This window comes from Perognathus longimembris, chromosome 17 (genome assembly GCF_023159225.1).
Source record: "Perognathus longimembris pacificus isolate PPM17 chromosome 17, ASM2315922v1, whole genome shotgun sequence".
NCBI classification, from domain to species: Eukaryota; Metazoa; Chordata; class Mammalia; order Rodentia; family Heteromyidae; genus Perognathus; species Perognathus longimembris.
In genome coordinates, this window is record NC_063177.1 from 36881492 (window position 1) to 36902489 (window position 20998).

Consider the following 20998-nt stretch of genomic DNA (forward strand, 5'->3'; position numbering starts at 1 on the left):
CTAGCTACTCAGGACGCTGAGATCTGAGGATTTTGATTTCAAGGCTATCCTGAGCTGAAAAGTCCTAGAGACTCCCATTTCCAGTTAACCAGCAAACAAAACAAAAGAAAAGCAGAGCTATGGCTCAAGTGGTAGAGTGACTGCCTTGAACAAAGAAAACTAGGTGAGAGTTTAGCTGAGTTCAAGCTCTAGTATTAGCACACACACAAGATGGATGGGGTTGCATGGAGGGGCTCCCTGTGCCTTGCTCTGCCTTATTATCTATCTGTCTCTGCCCTGCCTGGATTCGAGACTCTCCATTTTGCACTTCTACCTGAGCACGAGGATTGTGCATATGAGATGAAAATCAGGCTGAGGTGGAGGTGAAGGGCAAGCGGAGGTCAGAGAGCAGAGACAGAATGGCCCTGCCAGTGGGTTCCTGGACATCCTCTGCTTTAGGCCAGTGGCACTGTGGGTCCAGATCCCCAAGAGTAGGCACAGAGGCAGCAGGGACTGCTATGGGGACACCAGCTGTTCCCAGCCCTGAGGCTGGGAACATGCTGTCAGCCACCCGAAAAAGCTGCTGTGCTCAGCAGTGCAGCAAACAAGCTGGAGAGGAGGAGGGTCCAGACCAGCTGCCTGCTGGCTAGTGGCAGACTGGGCCAGCAGAGGCGTGACTACAAGATTTTCACTATTTCTAGTGAGGTGGAGGATCCATCCCTGGAGCCCTGCCTCCATTTCCGTCTTGGTGATTTAAGGCCTTGAAGGACTCAGGGCAGGGCAATAGCTGAACTGAGGGGGAAACGTGGTGTCGATTGACTGTCATAGCCAGGCACCTGTGTCTCAGGCCTGTAATCCTAGATCCTTAGGAGGCTGAGATCTGAGAATGGTGGTTCCAAGCCAGCCTGGGCAGTAAGTCTGTGAGATTCTTTATCTCCAATTAACTAGTAAAAAGCCAAAAGTGGAGCTGTGGCTCAAGTGGTAGCGTGCCAATCATAAACAGAAAAGCTGAGCAAGAAAGTGAAGCCCTAACTTCAGGTTAGCGCAACACACACACACACACACACACACACACACACACACACACACACACAGACTATGGTGACTACTGGTTTACTCTATGACAAGTCATTAGCTGGCTCTGAGCCTCAACTTCCTTGTGTTTGAAAATTGGAAAGCTTTGGATGAACAACCCACTTACCGTTTTTATGCCTTCGTGTTTTCACCTGTGAAGAGGGTTCAGCGAGGCTTTCCCAACGGAGTCACTACAATAAAACGCTGGAAGTGTTGGGCATGCTCCTTTCGGTACAGCAGGTGTCTTTATCTGAGTTCCCCTCTCTACAGGAGCCCCCTTTTTCTCTGTCCCAGTACTGGGACTTGAACTCTGAGCCTAGGGGTGGTCCTTTAGCTTTCTCTGCTCAAGGCTGGTGCTGTGCCTCTTGAGCCACAGAGCTACGTCCAGTTTTGCTGGCCAGTTGCAGATACACGTCTCATGGAATTTCTTGCCACGGCTGGCGTTGCACTGTGGCCCTCAGATGCCAGCCTCCCGAGAAACGTGAGCCACCCGTGCCCAGCCAGCTCTGTGAGCCTTTAATCTAGGTGAGTGACCCCCACCCCCTTTTTCCTTCTTCCATTCCCACAGCCAGGGATCTTAGAGAAGGAGAGGGGCTTCCCTCCTCTTCTGTCACCCACCCACCCCCATCCAATTTTTAGGTCCTTCTCTAGGTGAAGAGACCCAAAGAAAGCTCAAGGACAGGGAGTCCAAGTCGGGGGCCCCTCCTGCCCTACCTAACTCCGAGGGTGGGTTCTGGGACCCAGAGTGGGGTAGTGCAGGGAGGGGGGGGGTGGGTACTTGTCAGGAGAGGGAGCCCCTCCCCCTCTGCAGCCCGGCAGCGCCGCGGTGCCCTGGCACCCCCGCAAGCCCGCCTCGTGCTCCACCGCTCTCCCCTCGGCCTATAAATAGCCCAGGCCGTGCTGGCTGCGTTTGGTGACGCGGCTGCCCGGGAGGCGCAGGAGGCGGCCGTTCCACTGGAGCAGGTGGGCGACGGGCCGGGACTGCGCCAGGAGGGGCACGCGCTGTCCGCCCCGCCCCCTCCCCCTCCCCCCCCCCCCCCCGCCCAGGCCGGGCTCTGGATGACGGGGCACGCACGGCTGAGTCATCTCAGGGCCCCCATAGCCGCAACTGTCCCCTGTGCCAGCGTGCGCGCGGGTCCTGGGGACCGCGGGGTGGGGCTGATCTTGAGCCGGTACCGCACCTTCCCTGGCCCCGGGCGGGAGGGCCTAGGGTGGGAAGGGCGTCTCCAGATGGGCCAGTGTGACCCAGACACGGGAGGCAGAGGCGTGCCTCCCCCCCCCCCCACTCGCGACTGCAGCCCCGTGCCCTCCCTCCAACCTCCCCAAACCACCCTTCTCTTCAGGTTCTCTCCGCACCTCCCAGGCCCCACCCTCCGCCGGCTCCCCTGGGGAAGACACTGGGTGGTCGCCACACTAGCCCCGCCCTTTGCCCTTCCCAGCTCAGCTCTGGGCCCCTCCTCCATCTCAATCAGACGCAGACGCAGCGGCGAGAGGTCAGGCTGGGACAAGAAACATTTAATCAGGAGTCTGGGGGGGTTGGCAGTACCCCAGTAGACTCATCATGCAGCCTCATGTACAGTGGGCATTTGGGCCCACCCCGGGGGGTTGCGGGGGGCGGCCTCATGGCAGCAAACAGGGCAGTGTGGCTGGAGCCCCCCTCTGCTGGGGAGGAGTGGGGCAAGATCTGTGGGATACAGGAATCTGTGTCACTCTCGCTGGATGGAGGGTGTGACGGCGCCCAGGATGAGAGTGGCACTCTGCTGACACAACCAAGGGCACAAGAGGAGGCTCTGAGCTTGGGGGAAAGGGGGCTGGCACCAGACAAAAAGCAGCCTGAAAGGGAGAGGTTCTCTTCATACTGCCCCGCCCCACACGAGGGCCTCCTGCTTCTTCCCACCCCAGCCCAGCCATCAGTCTGAGCCTTCCAGCCTACCCTGTCGGTTCCAGAAAGTTTTCTCCCAGAAGTCTTTGTCCTTGACAAAGATGACCCAACAAGAGAGGCCCCAAACATCAGTTCTGTGCACTGCAGACTCCAGCAAGAGGGGCTAAGGAAAGTCAGTCCTTTGGGTGGGGCTTCTAGAGGGACTAAAACGAACAATCCCTCGGCTGGTTTTCCTGGTGACGGAGGGGGTAGAGTCCCGACAGTGAAATGGGTGTTGTCTTGACCAAGCATAGGGTCGGTATCTTGTTCTTCGTTGGGTTCGGTAGCCTGGCTGTTCTTGCACGCCCTTTCCCGGCACAGCGAGTTGGACCAGGCTGCTTTGTGGTGATAGGCTTCCTTGAAGAGACAGTCTCCTCTGTGTCACCCCCTCCCCAGACCTCAGGCCTTCCTGGTTCTGTCCACCCAGGTTTCAAGTAATGGGAGAGATTCCTGCAGAACTTTCCTGAGAATTGACGGAGTGATAGAGGTGGTGAGACCAAGAGATGGACTCATGGGGGCTGGGGATATGGCCTAGTGGCTAGAGTGCTTGCCTCCAAGAGATGGACTCAGGGCTCACCTATGGCCCTGAGTCAGGGTGGTGAGCTACGGGACAGGGAAAGGCCCCAGAGCCCCATGTGCAAAGGGGCAAAATACACATAGACCCAAGCGAAGGCTCTGTGGACAGAGGGCGGGTCAGGCATGCAAAGGCATGTGGACAGTGTCTGGAAGACACGGCAAGGGCCCTCCTTCCCCAGGGCAGGACTCAGCATTGCAATGGGACTGGGGCATATCTGGGCACTGGGTGGACCTACCTGAAATCTTATTCCCTCCCACTTTCTCCTCCCTGCCCCCAAGTCCCAGGGGATGAACATCCAAGGGCACCCTGCCCCAGAAATAAACCTTCCTCAGTGCAGAAGGCTCCTAAGCTGTGATGGGTGGCGCCTAGGAGAGAGGCAGAGGGAGGAAGGGCATGGCCAGGATGCCTGCTCCCCTCCTGGGCCAGAAGCGAGGGCCAGGGATGGGCAGGGGTGGCATCTGGGTTTTCTTGGCTCCCATCAGATCTCGGTCAGGGCGTCGGCTGGCACCAGGCCCCGCTTCTTGCCACTGCTGACGCGGATGAAGCCGTCAGCATCTTTGCTTCTGCCCACGCCCACACAGATCTGGATGGAAGACACACAGCTGATGCCTGGCAGGACCTGCGGCCCTGGCCCAAGCGCTGCCCATGGCCCCCGGGGGAACCATTCCTGAGGTCCACAGGCCCCATGGGAGATGTGGATGGCGTCTTCCGGGCTGATGGGAGCAGATCCCCTGAAGGTACAGGGTTCAGCATCAGGACCTGAGCCCAGTGCACACCAGAAAGCACTTCAAGGCTGACTCTGGACAACAGCTGGTCCAATGTTCCTCCACATCTCCATTTCTCAGAGGGAACAGGGCTCATCCACATCAGGCCAGAGGCAGAATCAGCATTCACACCCAGACTTCTGGGCTCCCCCCCCCCCCCCCGCATACCAGTATTGAGGCTTAAACTCAGGGTTTGGGGCTCTCATTTAGCTCTACCACTTGAGCCAAACTTTGGGGCTTTTGCTGCTTAACGAGAGATAAGAGTCTCATGGACTTTTCTGCCCTGGCTGGCTTTGAACTTTGACCCTCAGATTTCAGTTTCCTGTGTAGCCAGGATTATAGTTGTTTTGTTTGTTTTTGCCAGTCCTGGGCCTTGGACTCAGGGCCTGAGCACTGTCCCTGGCTTCCTTTTGCTCAAGGCTAGCACTCTGCCACTTGAGCCACAGCGCCACTTCTGGCCGTTTTCTCTATATGTGGTGCTGGGGAATCAAACCCAGGGCCTCATGTATACGAGGCAAGCTCTCTTGCCACTAGGCCATATCCCCAGCCCCCAGGATTATAGTTGTGAGCAACCGGCGCTCAACAAACTTCTGGACTCAACCCAGCACCCCTGCAATACCCCAATATCATTCAGTCCCCTGCTTCCGTCAACCACCAGCCCTCAATTCCCACAGGGCATGACGGAAGGAACCTGAAGTCCCTTCACTTCTAACCTGCTTTCCCTCCTATGCCAGGCTCCAAAACCTTTCCCAGGGCACTCTTCCCAGTCTCTGTGCCTCTCTCCTATGCTCTCAGCAGGGCTTAAGCTAGCACCCCAGGTACCTACCTGGTTCTCCTTCAGGCTCATGTAACCCTGTTCCTTGTTCCCGGAGAAGGGCTGGCAGCAGCGCCAAACATTCTCTCCTGGCCTCACCCGCTGTACAAAATTGGCTGGGAAGAAGCCAACCCGGTCGCCGATCTTGCCCTGGGGATGAGGTTGGCAGTGAGCCCCAGTGCCACCCCCACGACTTCTCTAGACCTAGTTCCCACTCATAGCCAATGCCACTGTCCTCCAGATCCTAGGTTGTCACACTTGCAATCCTTAGCTGGTGGCTTCTGAGATGGGAAGGGTAGGTGGGGATCAGGGGACAAAACGGAGGCAAAGAGAGTCAAACTGTCAGCAAGGCCTCAGGGTTGGTCCTAGGCTTGGCCAGGGCCTGTGGCTAGAAGGGAGGTTGGGTGGGCACGCATGGGGCTCACACCTGTAAACCCAGCTCCTCGGGAAGCTGAGATCCAAAGATCGGAGTTCAAAGTCAGCCCTGGCAGGAAAGTCCATGAGACTCTTATTGTCAGTTAGCCACAAAAAGCCAGAAAAAAGAACTGTGGCTCAAGGGGTAGAGCATCAGCCTTGAGCAAAAAAGTAAGGGACAGCACCCAGGCCCTAAACTGAATCCCTAGTACTGGCACAGACAAATGACAGAAACACACACACACACACACACACACGGAGAGAGGTCTCTTTGGGACCCTGAGAGAGGCGGGGGACAGAGCCTGCCAGACCCTCCATGCCCCACCCTGCCAAGTTACCTTCCACCAATCTTCATTAGAGTCATCCACCAGCATAATCCGGTCTCCAGGCCTGGGGAGGAGAGAGCTAGGGCAGCATTTGGGCACCTGGGCACTCTGCATGCCCCTCGGCTGGGAGAGGAATCTCAATGCTCTCTGAGTACACTGGGACCATGGGTACAGCGGGCATTTCTCCAGGACAGCCCAGAAAGGGGGCAGGAGATAGGGACAATGCATCAATCACTCTCAGACCCTAGGTAGCTTGGGTTCCTATCTGGGCTCAGTAGCCTCAAGTGTACAAGAAGGCAGGAAGTCCCCCTCCCCCTCACGTTCCAAGGATAGCAAGGAAGGGGAGGTAGAGGTCTGAGGCTGGAGTCTAGCAGCTGTGCCGTGTGACCCAATCACAATCAAGAAGACTTACTGCAGAGCCAGGTCATTGTTCTCCTGGGGCATAAACTTGTAGAGTGCCACATAGGAGTACATGGGGCCCACATCCTTCCGCAGGGGCGGCTTGGGGGGCTGTGGAAGAAGCTCTGGGTCAGCGGTAAGCAACACCCCGATTCTTCCCACTGTCCAGTTGCTCTGAGCATGCTTTCCCCAGTACTTATGAGGCAGGATGTGATGGTTACTAGGCCAGTGATAGAAGTAAGGTCCTCTAGCCAGGCCTTGGTGGCTCACATCTGTAATCTTAGCGACTCAGGAGGCTGAGATCTGAGGATCATGATTCAAAGCCAGCCCAGGCAGGAAAGTCCTGGTGAGACTTTTTTTTCTGGTCCTGGGGCTTGAACTGAGGGCCTGGGCACTGTCCCTGAGCCCTTCTGTGCTCAAGGCTAGCACTCTACCACTTAAGCCACAGTGCCACTACTGGCTTTTTCTGAATAATTTGTTCGAGATAAGAGTCTCACAGACTTTCCTACTGGGCTAGCTTTGAATCACAATACTCTGATCTCAGCTTCCTGAGTAGCTAGGATTACAGGCAAGTGCCTGTAATCTTATCTGTAGTTAACCATCAATAAATAAATAAATAAACAAATAAATAAATAAAATAAAAGCACTGAAAAAAGCTGGTAGGGGCTGGGAATGTGGTTTAGTAATAAAGTGATTGCCTAGCATGCATGAAGCCCTGGGTTCAATTCAGTACCACATAAAACAGAAAAAGCCAAAAGTGGTGCTGTGGCTCAAGTGGTAGAGTACTAGCCTTAAGCAAAGGAAGCTCAGGGACAATGCCTAGGCCCCGAGTTCAAGCCTCAAGAATGACCAAAAAGAAGAAGGAGGAGGAGGAGGAAGAGGAGGAGATCTTACATAGTAAGACCCTATGTCCAAAAGAAAAATAAAGCAAGCAAGCAAGCAAACTAGGGGTATGGCTCAAGTATTTAGAGGGCTTGTCTAGCATCTCCAAGGCCCTGGTTCAATCTCCAATACTAAACAAATAACAAAACCCCTTCTGCCTGCTATGCTTGTTCACTCTGGAAAGGATGGACTTGGCTAGAAAGAAAAGACACCTTCTGCATGCTCCACCCTAAAATGGCCTGCCCTTGTGGGAAGCAGGCAGGGTCGGTGGTGAGAAGGGTCTCCTCCACTTCCTGTGACTCTAACTTTGACGTTGCCTGTCCCTGAGGACTTAAGGTAAGTGAGGGGGAAGTGAATGTTCTTCCCATCTATGGACCAATGACAAGAATGACATTGGCAATGCCAACAATGACACCCACTCCCACTGATGGGGCTCCGGGCCAGCCTGGGCTCACCTGCTGTCCAGGGCTCTTCTCCTCTGGTCCTGACCCTTCGCTTTCGGCTGGAGCTGAAAATACTAGACATACCAGTTTGGGGCCAAGGTGTAAGATGTAGGGGGAAGGGAAGCACCCTCCTTCCTGCCCCTCTGTCCTTTCCACCCCAGCTCACTCACCACTGTCCCCAGCTCCCTCCTCGGAGCTGCGAATGCTGCCTTCTCCATCCTCAGCCAGCTCATCTCGCTCACTCTGGGGACAGAGGGAAGAGAAGGCTCAGTCATGGGGTCTACTATTCATGTTCAGACGTTCCCTCCTCCTAGGCTCTCCTGTGCCCACCATACCAGGCTCCGCGTGGGGGACTCAGATGTGCTGCTGAAGCTGGAGCGGTTCATCAGTGCCAGGGAGGTGCCATAGCGCAGGGTCTCATAGACGGGGTCCACCTTTCCACTGGTCCCTGTAGAGCATGCACCCTCAAAGGCCTGGCGCCAAGCTGCCAGGCTGGCTCCACTCGGAAGCCTGCACTCCTGGTCTCGGTTGCCTGGTCAGGCTGTCTAGCTTAGCATGTTCCAGGCTGCCGTGCCCACGCCTCCAGGCCCTCCTCATCGCGGTGGTACCGTGTCCTCCCACGGTGCCCATGCAGAAATCAGAAGCCTCCTTTACTCCTAACCCTTAGGAGTCACAGCTATGTCAGCCCCTAATCCCACATCCTGAGACTCTGCCCACATCTCTCCATCACCGCTGCCTCTAGCCCAACGGAGCTTACCGGACTCTCCTGACAACGTCCATCGCTTCTAACCCAACTCCCGGCCTCCACGCCAGCCCCTCCCATCTACCCGGCAGCCAGAGGCTCACCCTAAAAACACGATTCCTCTTAGACGAGAGATCCAAAGACGATACTAAAATGGACCACAAGGCCTGGCACCCTCCGCCCTTCTTTCATGACCTCTTGCCGTCTGCCTAAGGCCTCCTCTGCTCTCCTGCCTTCCCCAGAACCTCATTGTTCACATATCCAGGAAGTCTTCCCAGACTGTAGATGGGCACAGAATGCCTTTAGTGCTCGTTATTCCCTATTCTCATTTGAGGCACTCGTAGGATGATGAGCAATAGATGATGGGTAGGGTTGTCTATTTCATGTCTAATTCCTTTGTGGTTCATAAACTCCACCTTCTTCAGAGCTGTGTCCCAGTGTCTAGCATGGTGGCATTCAGCACAAGGGCAGCCACAGAAGGGACATGGTAAGAATGCCAAGCACATAGCAGCCCGTGGGACTCTGGCACCCATCTGAAGAATATATAGATTTCTTATCATACTACTCCCTAGCAGGGGCCACACAGGGGACACTTACCTGTAGGTGGGGACTCTCTACTCATGGCACAGGATGGGGGTGGCTCGTGCACCAGGAGGGGGGAACTGAAGTTACGGCGGAAGGAGGTGGACTGCGGTAAAAGGCAGAGAGAAGGCATGAAGAAGTCATGGCGTCTGGAGAACTTGGCCCTTCCCACACCCAGGGACAGCCTCCCAGGAAGAACCCACCTTGAGGGGTTTGTTCACGTATGCCTCCTCCTGAGGCTCCCCGTGCCCCCAACTTACTGTCTTGCCTGGGCATTGCTGGTGAGAGATCTCCTCGGAGCACCACAGATGGACACTGACTTTGCAGGTCTTACATCGTAAGCCTTGCTTCGAGTTTCCTGGGAAGAGTTTGAGTTCAGAGAGAAGGGTTGGGCAAGGAGCACAGATGGCCAGTGAGGGCATGAGGACAGAGCAGAGGTTGGGCGCTGTCATGCCTGTCTTGGAGCTCTGCCTCAAACAGTGTATAAAGTAACACACGAAGCCAAGATATCTACGAACACAGAGCCACACTGGACACACAGTCACCTCTCTGGACAATGCACTGATTTATCTTACGCCACTGGGGATGGAACCCAGAGCCTTATGCATACTATGCACTAAGCTACCCCCCACCCCCAGGGTTGTGAAGGTGGCTTAGTGGTAGAGTGCTTGCCTAGCATGCATGAAGTCCTGGGTTTGATTCCTCAGTACCACATACACCAAAAAAAAGCTGGAAGTGGTACTGTGGCTCAAGTGGTAGAGTGCTAGCCTTGAGCAAAAAAAAAACAACAACAAAGCTCAGGGACAGTGCCCAGGCCCTGAGTTCAAGCCCCAGGACTGGCAAAAAAAAAAAAAAAAAGCTACCCCCCCACCCCACCCAGCCCTTCACGATGCACATAGAGAGTCACAGTCAACACAGTGCTGGGAGGGAGGGGTCTGTGTAGCACGACTCCAAGACCAGACTGCTCTACTCCCCACATGCCACTGATCACCTCCCTTTGCCCACCTCAGGGCCCAGGTGCCTACCTACGATGAGTTGGTGGCACAGCTCACAAGGGCTGGCTCTCTTGAAGACATGTTCCTGGAAGCTGTGCAGCCTTACTGGCTTGAGTGGTGCCAGGGGGCGTGGGACCGGGCACGGGGACGGCGCTGGAGTAGGCAGACCCCTGTCCGAGGATGCGGGTGGTGGGGAAGGAGGGGGCAGTGGGGTCGGGGGTGTCAGCAGCACCTCGGTCGGGCACTTGAGCTCAGAGCCCGAGCGAAGGAAGAAGTTCTCCACACTCTTACTGCGGAGGATGGTCTTGAGAGAGAGGGAGCGCTTGAATCGCTGGAGCTGCGAGAAGAGGAGGAGCGGTGAGTGGGAAGCCACTGGGGGCTGCCCATGGCAGGATTCCTGCAGGGTGTCCCAGGAAGCAGCCAGCAGTGTGGGCCGGTGTGTGTGTGTGGAGGGGGAGGCCTAGAGCCACTAATTGAGGCTCCTCTGTTCCGGCTTGCTAGGCAGGTAACCTTCAGGAATCTTTAAGGGAGTCTGGCCAGGTGGGTACCCAATCAAGAGTGGTGGGGACTGTGGCAAACCTAGGGCTAGGGAATAGTGCCTGGTGTCCTCCAGCCAGCTGAGGCTGGCCAGGTTTACCCCCGTTTTCAAAAGAAATGCTTTAGACTTAGCCAAGTATGGTGATACATGCCTGTCATCACAATACCCAGGAGGCTGGGGCAGGAGGATCGAGAGTTAGAGGTCAGCATGGGATACATACAAGACGCCGTCTCAAATGCAAAGCAAAACAAAAACCTATTATTGAAATTGGATAGAAACAATTTAAAAGATCTTCTTTGCCCTTAGCAGAAAATAGAATAATACCTTACTTTTTAATGTAATTCTGGAAATCATTCTACTACAAATGCATAAGGAGCTCCATCAGGTTTTTTTTTTTTTTTTTTTTTTTGGCCACATATCATTTCATTGTCTGAGTGAACTATTTAGTCAAGTTCAAATAAAACACAGCCAGGCACACACAGCTCCTGTGGATCAAGGCCAATTACTATCCTCTCTCTATTTTTTGTTTTGACAGTCCTGGGGCTTGAACTCAGGGCCTGGGCTCTGTCCTTAAGCTTCTTTTGTTCAAGGCTAGCCCTGTATCACTTGAGTCATAGCACCACTTCTGGCTTTTTTTGTCTCTGGGTACTGAGGAATCAAACCCAGGGCTTCATGCATGCTAGGCAAGCAGTCTATCACTAAGCCACAATTACTATCCTCTTTATCTACCCAATACCCTCCCTCTCTGGCAAGCCTGCTTTTCTGTAGGAAGTCCATGAAAGAATCCACTTCCTCCTGTGACTACTGCACCTACTCCAGGACCAACCTGAATTACAGCTCCAATCAGGTGGTTCTTGTTCCCTCTGGAAACTGTGAGCTCCTCAAGGGCAGGCACGCAAGTCCCTATACAGGACCTCAACAGAGAGTAAGGGTTCAGTGTGCCTCTAATGAATACTAGATGAGCAAGTGGCTGCTTACCACTGTGTGTGTGCATGTGCATGTGTGCACACACGTGTGTGGCTAGGGTTTGAACTCAGGGCCTTAGTTTTTTTGCTCAAGGCTCATGCTCTACCATTTGAGTCACATCTCCACTTATAGCATTTTGTTGATTAATCGGAGATACAAGTTTCACAGACTTTCCTGCCCAGGCTGGTTTTGAACTATGATCTTCAGATCTCCCCCTTGTGAGTAGCTAGGATGACAGGTGTGAGCTACTAGCATCTGACTCAAGTGGCTTGAATCTTTTTTTTTTTTGCCAGTCCTAGGGGTTGGACTCAGGACCTAAGCACTGTCCTTGGCTTCTTTTTGTTCAAGGCTAGCACTCTGCCACTTGAGCCACAGCGCCACTTCTGGCCTTTTCTATATATGTGGTGCTGAGGAATCAAATCCAGGGCTTCGTGTGTATACGTGGCAAGCACTCTTGCCACTAGGCCATAGTCCCAGCCCCAGCTTGAATCTTAAATGCAGTTCATGTGACTAGATTTCTGGGTGAATTCTACAGTGAACCTAGCATTCTTTCCAGTGCTTACCCCCACACACCCTTATTGAGTCTGCCCAGAATGAGATGTGGAGGCCTTCCTTTCCAGAGTTCACTCCTCTTTCTTCCTGTTGGAAGCTGTCTCACCCCTTGCCCACCAGGGATAGAAAAGCAGGGGGTGGGGAATGGGGGACAACACAGGTTTGGATGTAGGCAGGGAGTCTTTTTTTTGTTTTCTTGCCAGTCCTGGGGGTTGAACTCAGGGCCTGAGCACTGTCTCTGGCTTCTTTTTGCTCATGGCTAGCACTCTACCACTTGAGCCACAGCCCCCTTTCATGGCCTTTTCTATGTATGTGGTGCTGAGGAATTGAACCCAGGGCTTAATGTATATGAGCCAAGTACTCTACCACTAGGCCATATTCCTAGCCCCAGACAGGGAGTCTTGGCTAGGGTTTCCAATTGGCATGCCAGGCAGCCTGTGTGTTATGGCTGCCTGCCTAGTACCTGTGCCAAAGAGATGGAAGTTGTGGCCCCTCCAGCGTCTGGGAGGCCAGTAGGCAGCAAGATGGAGGGGAAGCAGAGGGGATGTTTGGACACAAGGCAGGCCCTGGTGTGCCAGCTGGGAGACCAGGGCCCTGGGGTGTCTGGCACACTCAATTACTCATCTCCTTCCAAGCCCAGCTTCCTGGGCAGCACTGTGGGTTTCTTTGTGCATCTGTGAGAAGCAGGGCCCAGAGCCCCAGATGCCTGGGCACTGGAGTAGAGACAAAGGGCCAGAGAGACAATTAAAGAGACCACAAATGCCAGTCCAGGATAGGCTGTGGCCATCTAGGACCACATGCAGCTTTAGGGCTCTGATGGGCCCCAGGAGGCCGGCGAATCCCCCATTGTTCTGTCCAAGGGTCTTGGGAGATAAGACTAGGGAGATATGCTGAGGGGACAATGAGACAAAGCAACCTGTTTCCCAAACGTAAATCACTTTACTTTCTTTCTATGAACCTCAGTTTCCCCATGTCCAAGAAGGAGGGGGGAGGATGAGATATTCTCTGCGCAATGCAAAACTCTGAATTCAAACAAATAAACCCAGAAAATGTATTCATGAGAGGCTGTCTTTGTCAGATCATTAGAGTTGAGCTAGAACTTTCTATACAGCATCCCATTAATCTTTATTTTATTTTTTGCCAGTCCTGGGGCTTGGACTCAGGGCCTGAGCACTGTTCCTGGCTTCTTTTTGCTCAAGGCTAGCACTCTGCCGCTTGAGCCACAGCACCACTTCCAGCTTTTTCTGTTTATGTGGTGCTGAGGAATTGAACCCAGGGCTTCATGCACACAAGGCAAGCACTCTACCCCTAAGCCATATTCCCAGCCATCCCATTAATCTTGATGCTCTTTGTGTGTGTGTGGGGGGGGGGGGCTTGAATTCAAGGCCTGGATGCTACCACTTAGCTATTTTTTTTCTTAAGTCTAGCACCCTGCCACTTGAGCCTCACCTCCACATCTGGCTTTTAGTGGGTTAACTAAAGATAAGAGAAGTCTTGAGGATTTTTATGCCTGGGCTGATGTCAAACTGTGATGCTCACAGATCTCATCCCCTTGGGTAGCTAGAATTATAGGCATGAGCCACCAGTGCCAGGCTGATGCTACCCTCTGAAGTAATGACCATTATTGCCCCACTTTTCAGATGAGCAGCAGAGGCTCAGAGGGCTTAAATCACTTATACATGACTTCTCTGGTAACCACTGGAGTCAGAACTGGAATTTTCACATGGCTCTGGGTGTTGACCTCAAATGATCAAGAGCATCTGTCTGCTCTGGGCTCCACCTGCCATGCCTGCTCTCAGCTGTGCTGTGGGCTTGTCCATGAGGTCCATGAAGGCATTTAGGGCTAGAAGGGGCTTGTGGGCATGTCCCTCACCCCACCATGTTGCAATGCTCTGACCACATCTCCTTTGGGTGGCTGTTGGTCACTTCTTGAACACCCTCTCTTGGGATGGTCATTCCACCTTTGGGAAGCTACAATCTCTGGAAAACACAGGGATGAACACAATCCCCTTGTGACTTTGGACAAACAGCTGTCACTCCTCTCTTGGCTCCAGCAACGATGACTCCCTTTTAGACCTATCAGCCCCTCTGATACATGAAGACAGCAATCTATTTCCCTTCCCAAGGCCATTACTTCCACTGTGATTGTTGTAGGATGAGTTTTTTTTTTTTTGCCAGTTCTCAGTCTTGAACTCAGGGCCTGAGCACTGTCCCTGGCTTCTTTTTGCTCAAGGCTAGCACTCTGCCACTTGAACCACAGCGCCCACTTCTGGCTTTTTCTGTTTATGTGGTGCTGAGGAATCAAACCCAGGGCATCTTGCAAGCTAGGCAAGCACTCTACCTTAAGCCACATTCCCAGCTCTGTAGGATGAGATTGTCAGCACTTTCCAGCCTGTGCTCTTTCCTGGTATACCCCTCCCTGGGTCTCAGTGCCAACAGCCACCTCTGCAGGGTACCAGAGGCCTCTGGAACAGAATGTTCCCCAGCACTAGGGCAGTCTCAACTCTGCCTGCCCATTCTCTGGCTCAGCTGTGGGCCCTACATCCCAGGAGGGCAGAGAAGGGAAAGAATGGCATGCCACCTGGGGTGGCTGGCAGTTGTCAAGCAGTATGGCCTGAAGGCAGAACAGGGACACCTCAGCCAGGTGGCTTGGTGCTTGCCCACTTCAGTGGTATCTGACTTGGCAACTCTGCTAAACCTGGGTCTCTTAGTCCTGAAGGGGATCTTTCCCCATCTTTCCACTAGCGATCTGTGTGTGTGTGTGTGTGTGTGTGTGTGTGTGTGTGTGTGTGTGTGTGTATGCACAGGCACATGTGCTAGTACTGGAGCTTGAACTCAGGAACTTGCATTGTCACTTAGTTCTTCTGTCCCCTGCCATTTGGGCCACAGCTCTAGTTCCGGCATTTTTCTGGTTCATGGAAGATAAGCTTCAACAGCAATCCTCAGATCTCAGTGGTATGAGTAGCTAGGACTTCAGGTATGAGGCACCAGTGCCGGGCTTCCGCTATCTTTTCAGTACCTCCACTGTCCCGGGATCCATTCCTTGGCATGTACCCTGGCAGCCTGGCCTGCACAGACCCTATTTCCTCATACTGCACCCACAGCCTGTCTGACTTGGAGCCTGGGCCACTGGGTCTGTTCTTCTGAGCCTCCTCCAGAGCCAGGGGCTGGCCTCGTCTTCCCTACCTCCTCACTCCTTGAAGGCCCCTTCTTTCCTCAATTTCCCACAGCTTCTCCAGAAAGGGCACTAGGCAGCTTGCAGTGGGCGGTGGCGGATGTGGCGCAAGCTGACTCAGATGACAGAGCTGGCATGGCAGGGTCCTCTCAGGGATGGTATCAAAAAGGGTGGTGAGCTGGCCCGGTGTAGTAAGATGGCTGGAGACCCCAATTGGAGGGGGATCCACTACGAAGACCCCTGAACTGGGAGGGTACAGGGCTGCAACCCAGACTTAGGGTTAGGCAGAGGTTGGGCTTAGGCTGGCAAGAAATGCCCCGTGGTACCACACTAATAAACAAGCCTGGAATGTGGCTTCCCTGCCTCACGGCATCGGCTCTCTTGTACCCCCTTCACGTTTGAGCAGGGAGGGTGGAAACCATGCCCTTTCTCTTCCATCTCTCTGTCCCTAGAGTCTGGGGATGCAAACCTCTGAGGGCCTGGCTGGGGTAGGGGCATGAACAGGGCCAACAAGGCCCTGATTTCTCTCCCTGTCCAGCTCTGCCCTGCTGAATAGCTTCTCCTTATGCTCCCACAGCCCAGTGTGGTATGTGTGTGTGTGTGTATGTGTGTGTGTGTGTGTACACTAGTCCTGGTAGTCTTAAGGGCTTGAACTCAGGACCTAGGCACTGTCCCTGAACCTGTCACCCCCCCCCCCCACCTTCTCTCTCCGTTAGCGCTCTACTACTTGAGCCTCAGCTCCACTTCTGGCTTTCTGGTGGTTAATTGGAGATAGGAGTCTCATGGGCTTTCTGCCCAGGGCTAGCTTTGAACTATAGTCCTCAGATCTCAGCCTCCTTAGCTAGGATTATAGGCATGAGCCATAGGTACCTGGCTTGTCATTTTTTTTAAATCTTTCCTATGGGTGAAGGGAGTACAAAGAGCCAAGGCTCCAACTGGCCTGGCATAGAGGGGGGTCAGGTCAAGCATGCAATCCCTCTCCTCCTCTGTTCCTTGGACCTCTGAGCTGATGACACTGGAGGGTACCTGTGCTGGGAGGAGTGAGGCAGGGATCTGCCAGGCCCTGACCCCCGCCTCCCCACACTGCTGAGCTTGCAGCCTGCAGGACTGCTGAGGTGGCATTGCATTCCTGCCTGCTTGCCCTGGGGAGCTCCTGAGGGGCCTGAGGAGGCAGGACCTTGGAATGGGGAGCTCTGTGTGGCCCCAAGTATCTGGGAAGCAAGCAGGGGATCGCACGTGTCTGCCCAGGGTGACTACAGGGCAGCCAAAGAGGTCAGGGATACTGGAACTAAGGGTGTGGCTCAGCTCCAAGGATTATGCTTGACAGAAGCTGTCACACATAACCAGAAAATTACAATCCCTCCAGAAAAACTTCCTTCCTGTCCCAGGAGAGATGTGGCTGGGGGGGGGGGGGGCTTAATTGTCAATGGCCAGAGTCTCATTTTGAGAAGGCAGCGAAGGTCAAGGGTGCCTTGAAGACTTGAGCTTGGAGACCCATTGGGTCCCCTTGTTCAGGGATAGGAGGAAATGGAGAGGCCTCAGCCAGACACAACGGTAGCCCAGTTCACCACTCCTAGGTCACACTCCTTTGGTGACCTTGACCTTGAATTAACCTCCTATTGTGAGTAGGAGTGAGGAGGAAAGGGCCTCAAGAAGCTGAGCTAGATAAGCTAGTGGTGATGGCCAGCTCAGGACCCCACCCATTTCTGGTCCTCAAGGCTCCTTTCCTCTGGGTACCCAGAGCAGGATGAGAAGACACCAGGAAAGGAGGAAGGAGGTCTGAGGTCTTGGCCTGAAATCTGGGGTGGGTGTTACTGTGGAGGGGGAGCCCTGGACACAGCCTCTGCTCTTTTCCGTCCCCAGCCCCGCTGAGGTTGCTTCCTGCAGAACTTCTTGGGTACCTAGAACTTGGGGAGGGATTAGACAGATTAAAGAGGAGTGGGACTGAATGTGAGCATCAGCCTCGCCACCCACCCCCCCACCAGTCCTCCCCCACTGACTTTCAATGCTTGGAGTCTGGGCCCAGCCCGTCTTCACTGGGGAATAATTTATTCATTGCGACTCCCGCAGGAGTAACAATCATACATAATTAGGGTTAATTATGACATTCATTAATTAGGATGACTTCTCCTTTTGCTGCTGCCCGCCCCCCTCCCCTCTCCCAGCTCCCGGGGTGGGGGGTGGGGCTGCTCTTCTGGCGGCGGCGGCTCCGTAGCCGCAACGACACCCCGGGTCCCTGGCCTGCGACGGCCTGCCCGCGCTGCCCTGCGGCAGCCTGGCGAGCTGCGCACCCGGGCCCCCCGACCCCCGACCCCGCCGGGGAGCGGGGATCCGAGCCCGCGGCGGGCGCGCGGGGACTCGGCGAGAGGCACGTAGGGCCGCGGGGGGGAAACCGCGCGAGCCGCTCGCAGAGGACGCCAGGGCAGGGACAGACGGTTGTAGAGACGATTCCCGGAGACGCGACTAAGCGAGGGAGCCGCAGACAGGGGTGGCGGCCCGGGAGGGGGTGCGTCTCGCACGCACACCAGCGCGCGTACACCGGCCCACGCCCGCTACACACGGCTACACTCGCGGCGCCTCCGCCGCGCCGCTTCCCTCCAACAAAGCCGAGCGGCGGCCGCCCGGGAGGGGGCGAGGCGCGTCCGCTGCTCCGCTCCTCCTCCGCGCGCCCCGGGTCGTGGGGTCGGGGTGGTGATGGTGTGTGTGGGGGGGGGGAGAGGGTCCTCCACTCCCCGCGTGGTGACCCCACCTCCCTCCTCCTCCTCCTCCCCCGCCCCCGGCCGCGGTTCGCAGTCTTCGGGATCACGCGGGCTTCCGTGACCCCAAGGCTCCCGAGAGCCCACGGCGGCCAGCGCATCCCGGAGGAGAGCCAGCCCGGCCAGGGGGCGACCCGGGCCGGGGGTGGGGTGGGGGCCAGGCCCGCGGCGCGTCCCCCTCCGCCGACTTGCCTTGGTTTCCTGGAGGGAGGAGACGGTCCCCGGCGGGGTGTGGGTGGCCGCGTCATCCGGCTCGTTCTCCTTCTCGCTCATTTCGGTCATGGTTGTCGGGGGACTGGAGAATCGAGGGTGCGGAGACCCGACGGCCGGCCGGCGGAGGGCAGGGTGCGGGCGAGGGGCGTCTCTACGGGACTCTGAAGCCTTCCTCCAGAGGCCGCCCCCCAAGGAACCCCGGGAGAAACGCGCCGCGGCAGGGCAGCCCCTCCAGCCCCGGGTGCTGGTGGAGAAAGTTGCCGAGGTGGCGCGTGCGGGGAGCCGCGGGAGCCGGACGACCCCCGGGCGAGAGGACCGAGGGTCCGCAGAGGAGGCTGCTCGCCGCCGGAGGAGCGGGGAAGCGGGGATGCGGGGATGAGCCGAAGCACGGAGCGACGGAGCTGTCCGTGTCCGGCCCGCTCCGCCGTCCTCTGCGCCCGCCCCCCATCCTCCGCCCCCCCCACCACCCCCCCCCCCGCTCCCCGCCGGCCCCAGCCCCGCACCCCGCGGCCCCTCCGCCCAGTCCTCGCCTCCCAACTTTGATTTAGGAGGTCGACTGGTCCCTCCCCCTGCCTCCGCCGCGCCCCCGCGCCGCTATGCAAATCAGGGAGCACAGCCATTGGCTGCCGCGGTGGCCAGGAGGGCTTGGTGGGCGGGGCCTGGGGGGGGCTCGACAAGACGGGGCGGGGCTTGGAGGAAAGGGAAGGGGTGGGGGCTGTTTCACCACGGACGCCCCCCCCCTCCCCCCGCGTCCCCGAGATCGCCGGTGGGCGCAGGTAACGGGACGGGCAGGAAGGCCGGGGTCTGGATGGGGCGGGCGAAGGGGGAAGGCAGGAAATAGATACGGAGGTTTGGAGGCTGCCGCAGAAGAGCTGAGAGCGAGATCGAAGTCAGTACTTCCTGATAGCGCGGGGGGGAAGATGCTGCCCCGCGGAACTGAAGGAAGGATAGGGAATCATCCACCCACATTAACTTGATGCCTGCCTGCCCTGGAGAGAAACTTCCAGAGACCTGTACTAGAGCATAGCGTCCATTGAAGAAAAGAGTGGTTTTGGTTTTTGTTTTATGAGGCAGAGTTTTACTATATAACCCAGGCTGGCCAGATTCTCCTGCCTTCCTTGTCCCTAGAGCTAGGATTATAGGCATGTACCACAACACCCCTCCAATGGACACCGTAAGGGGTTGGAGATGTGGCTTGGTTGGTAGAGTGCTAGCCAATGAACAAAACCATCAAGTACTGAGTTTGAGTCTTGGACCTAAAAAAAAAAGACGACGACAATGTAAATTGGCATAGGTGGGTCTTGCCTGTAATCCTTGGCTCCTCAGGAAGCCAAGATCTGGAGGATCAAAGTTTGAAGCCAGCCTGTGCAGAAGACTCTGTTGCCAAAATAATCAGCAATGGATGCATGGCACAAGCAGTAGAGTGTCAGCCAAGCAAGTATGAGTCCTTGAGTTCAAATCTCAACAGAAAAGAACAAGATAAAACAAAATTTAATGAGCCAAAAGCCAAGCTTGGCAATGTTTCCTCGTGGAAATCAGGACAACTACAATCCTTTCCATTCTTGGTGTCTGAATTTTAGCAGAGCTGGGACTTCCATCCTCAAACCCGTGGTCTTTGTTGTTGTTGTTCCTGTCCTGGGGCTGGAACTCAAGTCCTGGGTGCTGTCCCTAAGCTTCTTTTTGCTTAAGGCTGGCACTCTACTACTCGAGTCACACCTCCACTTCTGGTTTATTTTTATTTTTTGTAGTTTATTGGAGATAAGAGTCTCATGGGCTGACTTCAAACTGTGATCCTCCAATCTCAGCTTCTTGGGTAGCTAGGATTACAGTGCCCAGCTCAAGTCAGAAGCCTCTCTAAGATGCACCTTCCTAAAGATCCTGGAAATAACTGGAGTTAGATCAGAAATAGGGGAGAGGAGGAAGCTATTGCACTCAAAGGTGCCCTCTCCCACCTGGTCTGAAGATGCTTCCTCTAACACGTGGTGACAATCTGACATGGATTTTCCCAAGTCTCCCCTCACCTCTAGCCCTTTCAGGCCCCAACCAATAGATCTAGCTTCATCTCTTGGCCTGTCCAAGGAAAGAGAGATGAGTTGGGTGTGGGTGGAGAGGTTTCTGGGTTTAAGTCTGCCTCTTCCTTTGCCACATATGGGGGTGGTGGCAGCCGGGAACCTGTGGCGATACTTTCCTGTTATGTGTGAGCTCTGAAGGACAGAGCGGTTAGCCATCTGCAGGGTCCTTGGCCTCTCAAGCATGAGCTCATCATTGGAGCACTGCTCAGGTTACTGTGTCCAGGAACAGAGACTTATTTGCTAGAGGAAGAAGTAGGACAAGGACAGAGAGTGAGTGTTCAATGGTGTGGGGGCTTGGTCCCCTCACCCTCCAGATCTAGTGCCCCAGCCGTCTCCCTCTGATGCCTGGCTTTCTGGAAAGGAGCTGGGGTGGAGCCTGAGCTAAGTTCACAAGCTCCACCCACAAATCCATCTCACCAAAGACCCACTTACGACCAGCTGTCTAAGAACCCTCATTTCCTCTGAAAGCTTTCTCTCTCTCTCTCTCTTTTGGAGTGGGGGGTGTCCGTCCTGGAAACTCAGGGACTGAGCACCGTCCCTGGCTTCTTTTTGCTCAATTGCTCAAGGTTAGCACTCTGCCACTTGAGCCACAGTGCTTTTTCTGTTTGTGTGGAGCTGAGGAATCGAACCCAGGGTTTCATGCATGCTAGTCAAGCACTCTACCACTAAGCCACATTCCCAGCCTCTTCCTCTCTTCTGCCAGCCAGCCTAGCCCAATATCCCCTCTCTTGGAAATCTCTGGATACTTAGAGCACCCTGACCTAGGGTCATGAACATTTCACCCCTCCCAGGTTGAACAGTCAGGGGCTTCTTC

At 55.3% G+C, this 20998-nt stretch overlaps 1 protein-coding gene across 1 annotated transcript; it reads right to left on the bottom strand.

Annotated features, from left to right (window-relative positions):
- Positions 1–2560: 2560 nt before the first annotated feature.
- Positions 2561–18552, bottom strand: Stac2 (SH3 and cysteine rich domain 2). Its single transcript, XM_048365963.1, has 11 exons — positions 18092–18552; positions 9943–10249; positions 9178–9275; positions 8933–9023; positions 7929–8041; positions 7764–7836; positions 7606–7667; positions 6282–6379; positions 5882–5933; positions 5142–5279; positions 2561–4134 (listed from the first exon to the last, which is right to left on the bottom strand). The coding sequence occupies exons 1-11, from the start codon at positions 18179–18181 to the stop codon at positions 4030–4032; spliced, it is 1227 nt and encodes a 408-aa protein (XP_048221920.1). The 5' UTR covers positions 18182–18552; the 3' UTR covers positions 2561–4029.
- Between the last annotated feature and the right edge of the window lie 2446 nt (positions 18553–20998).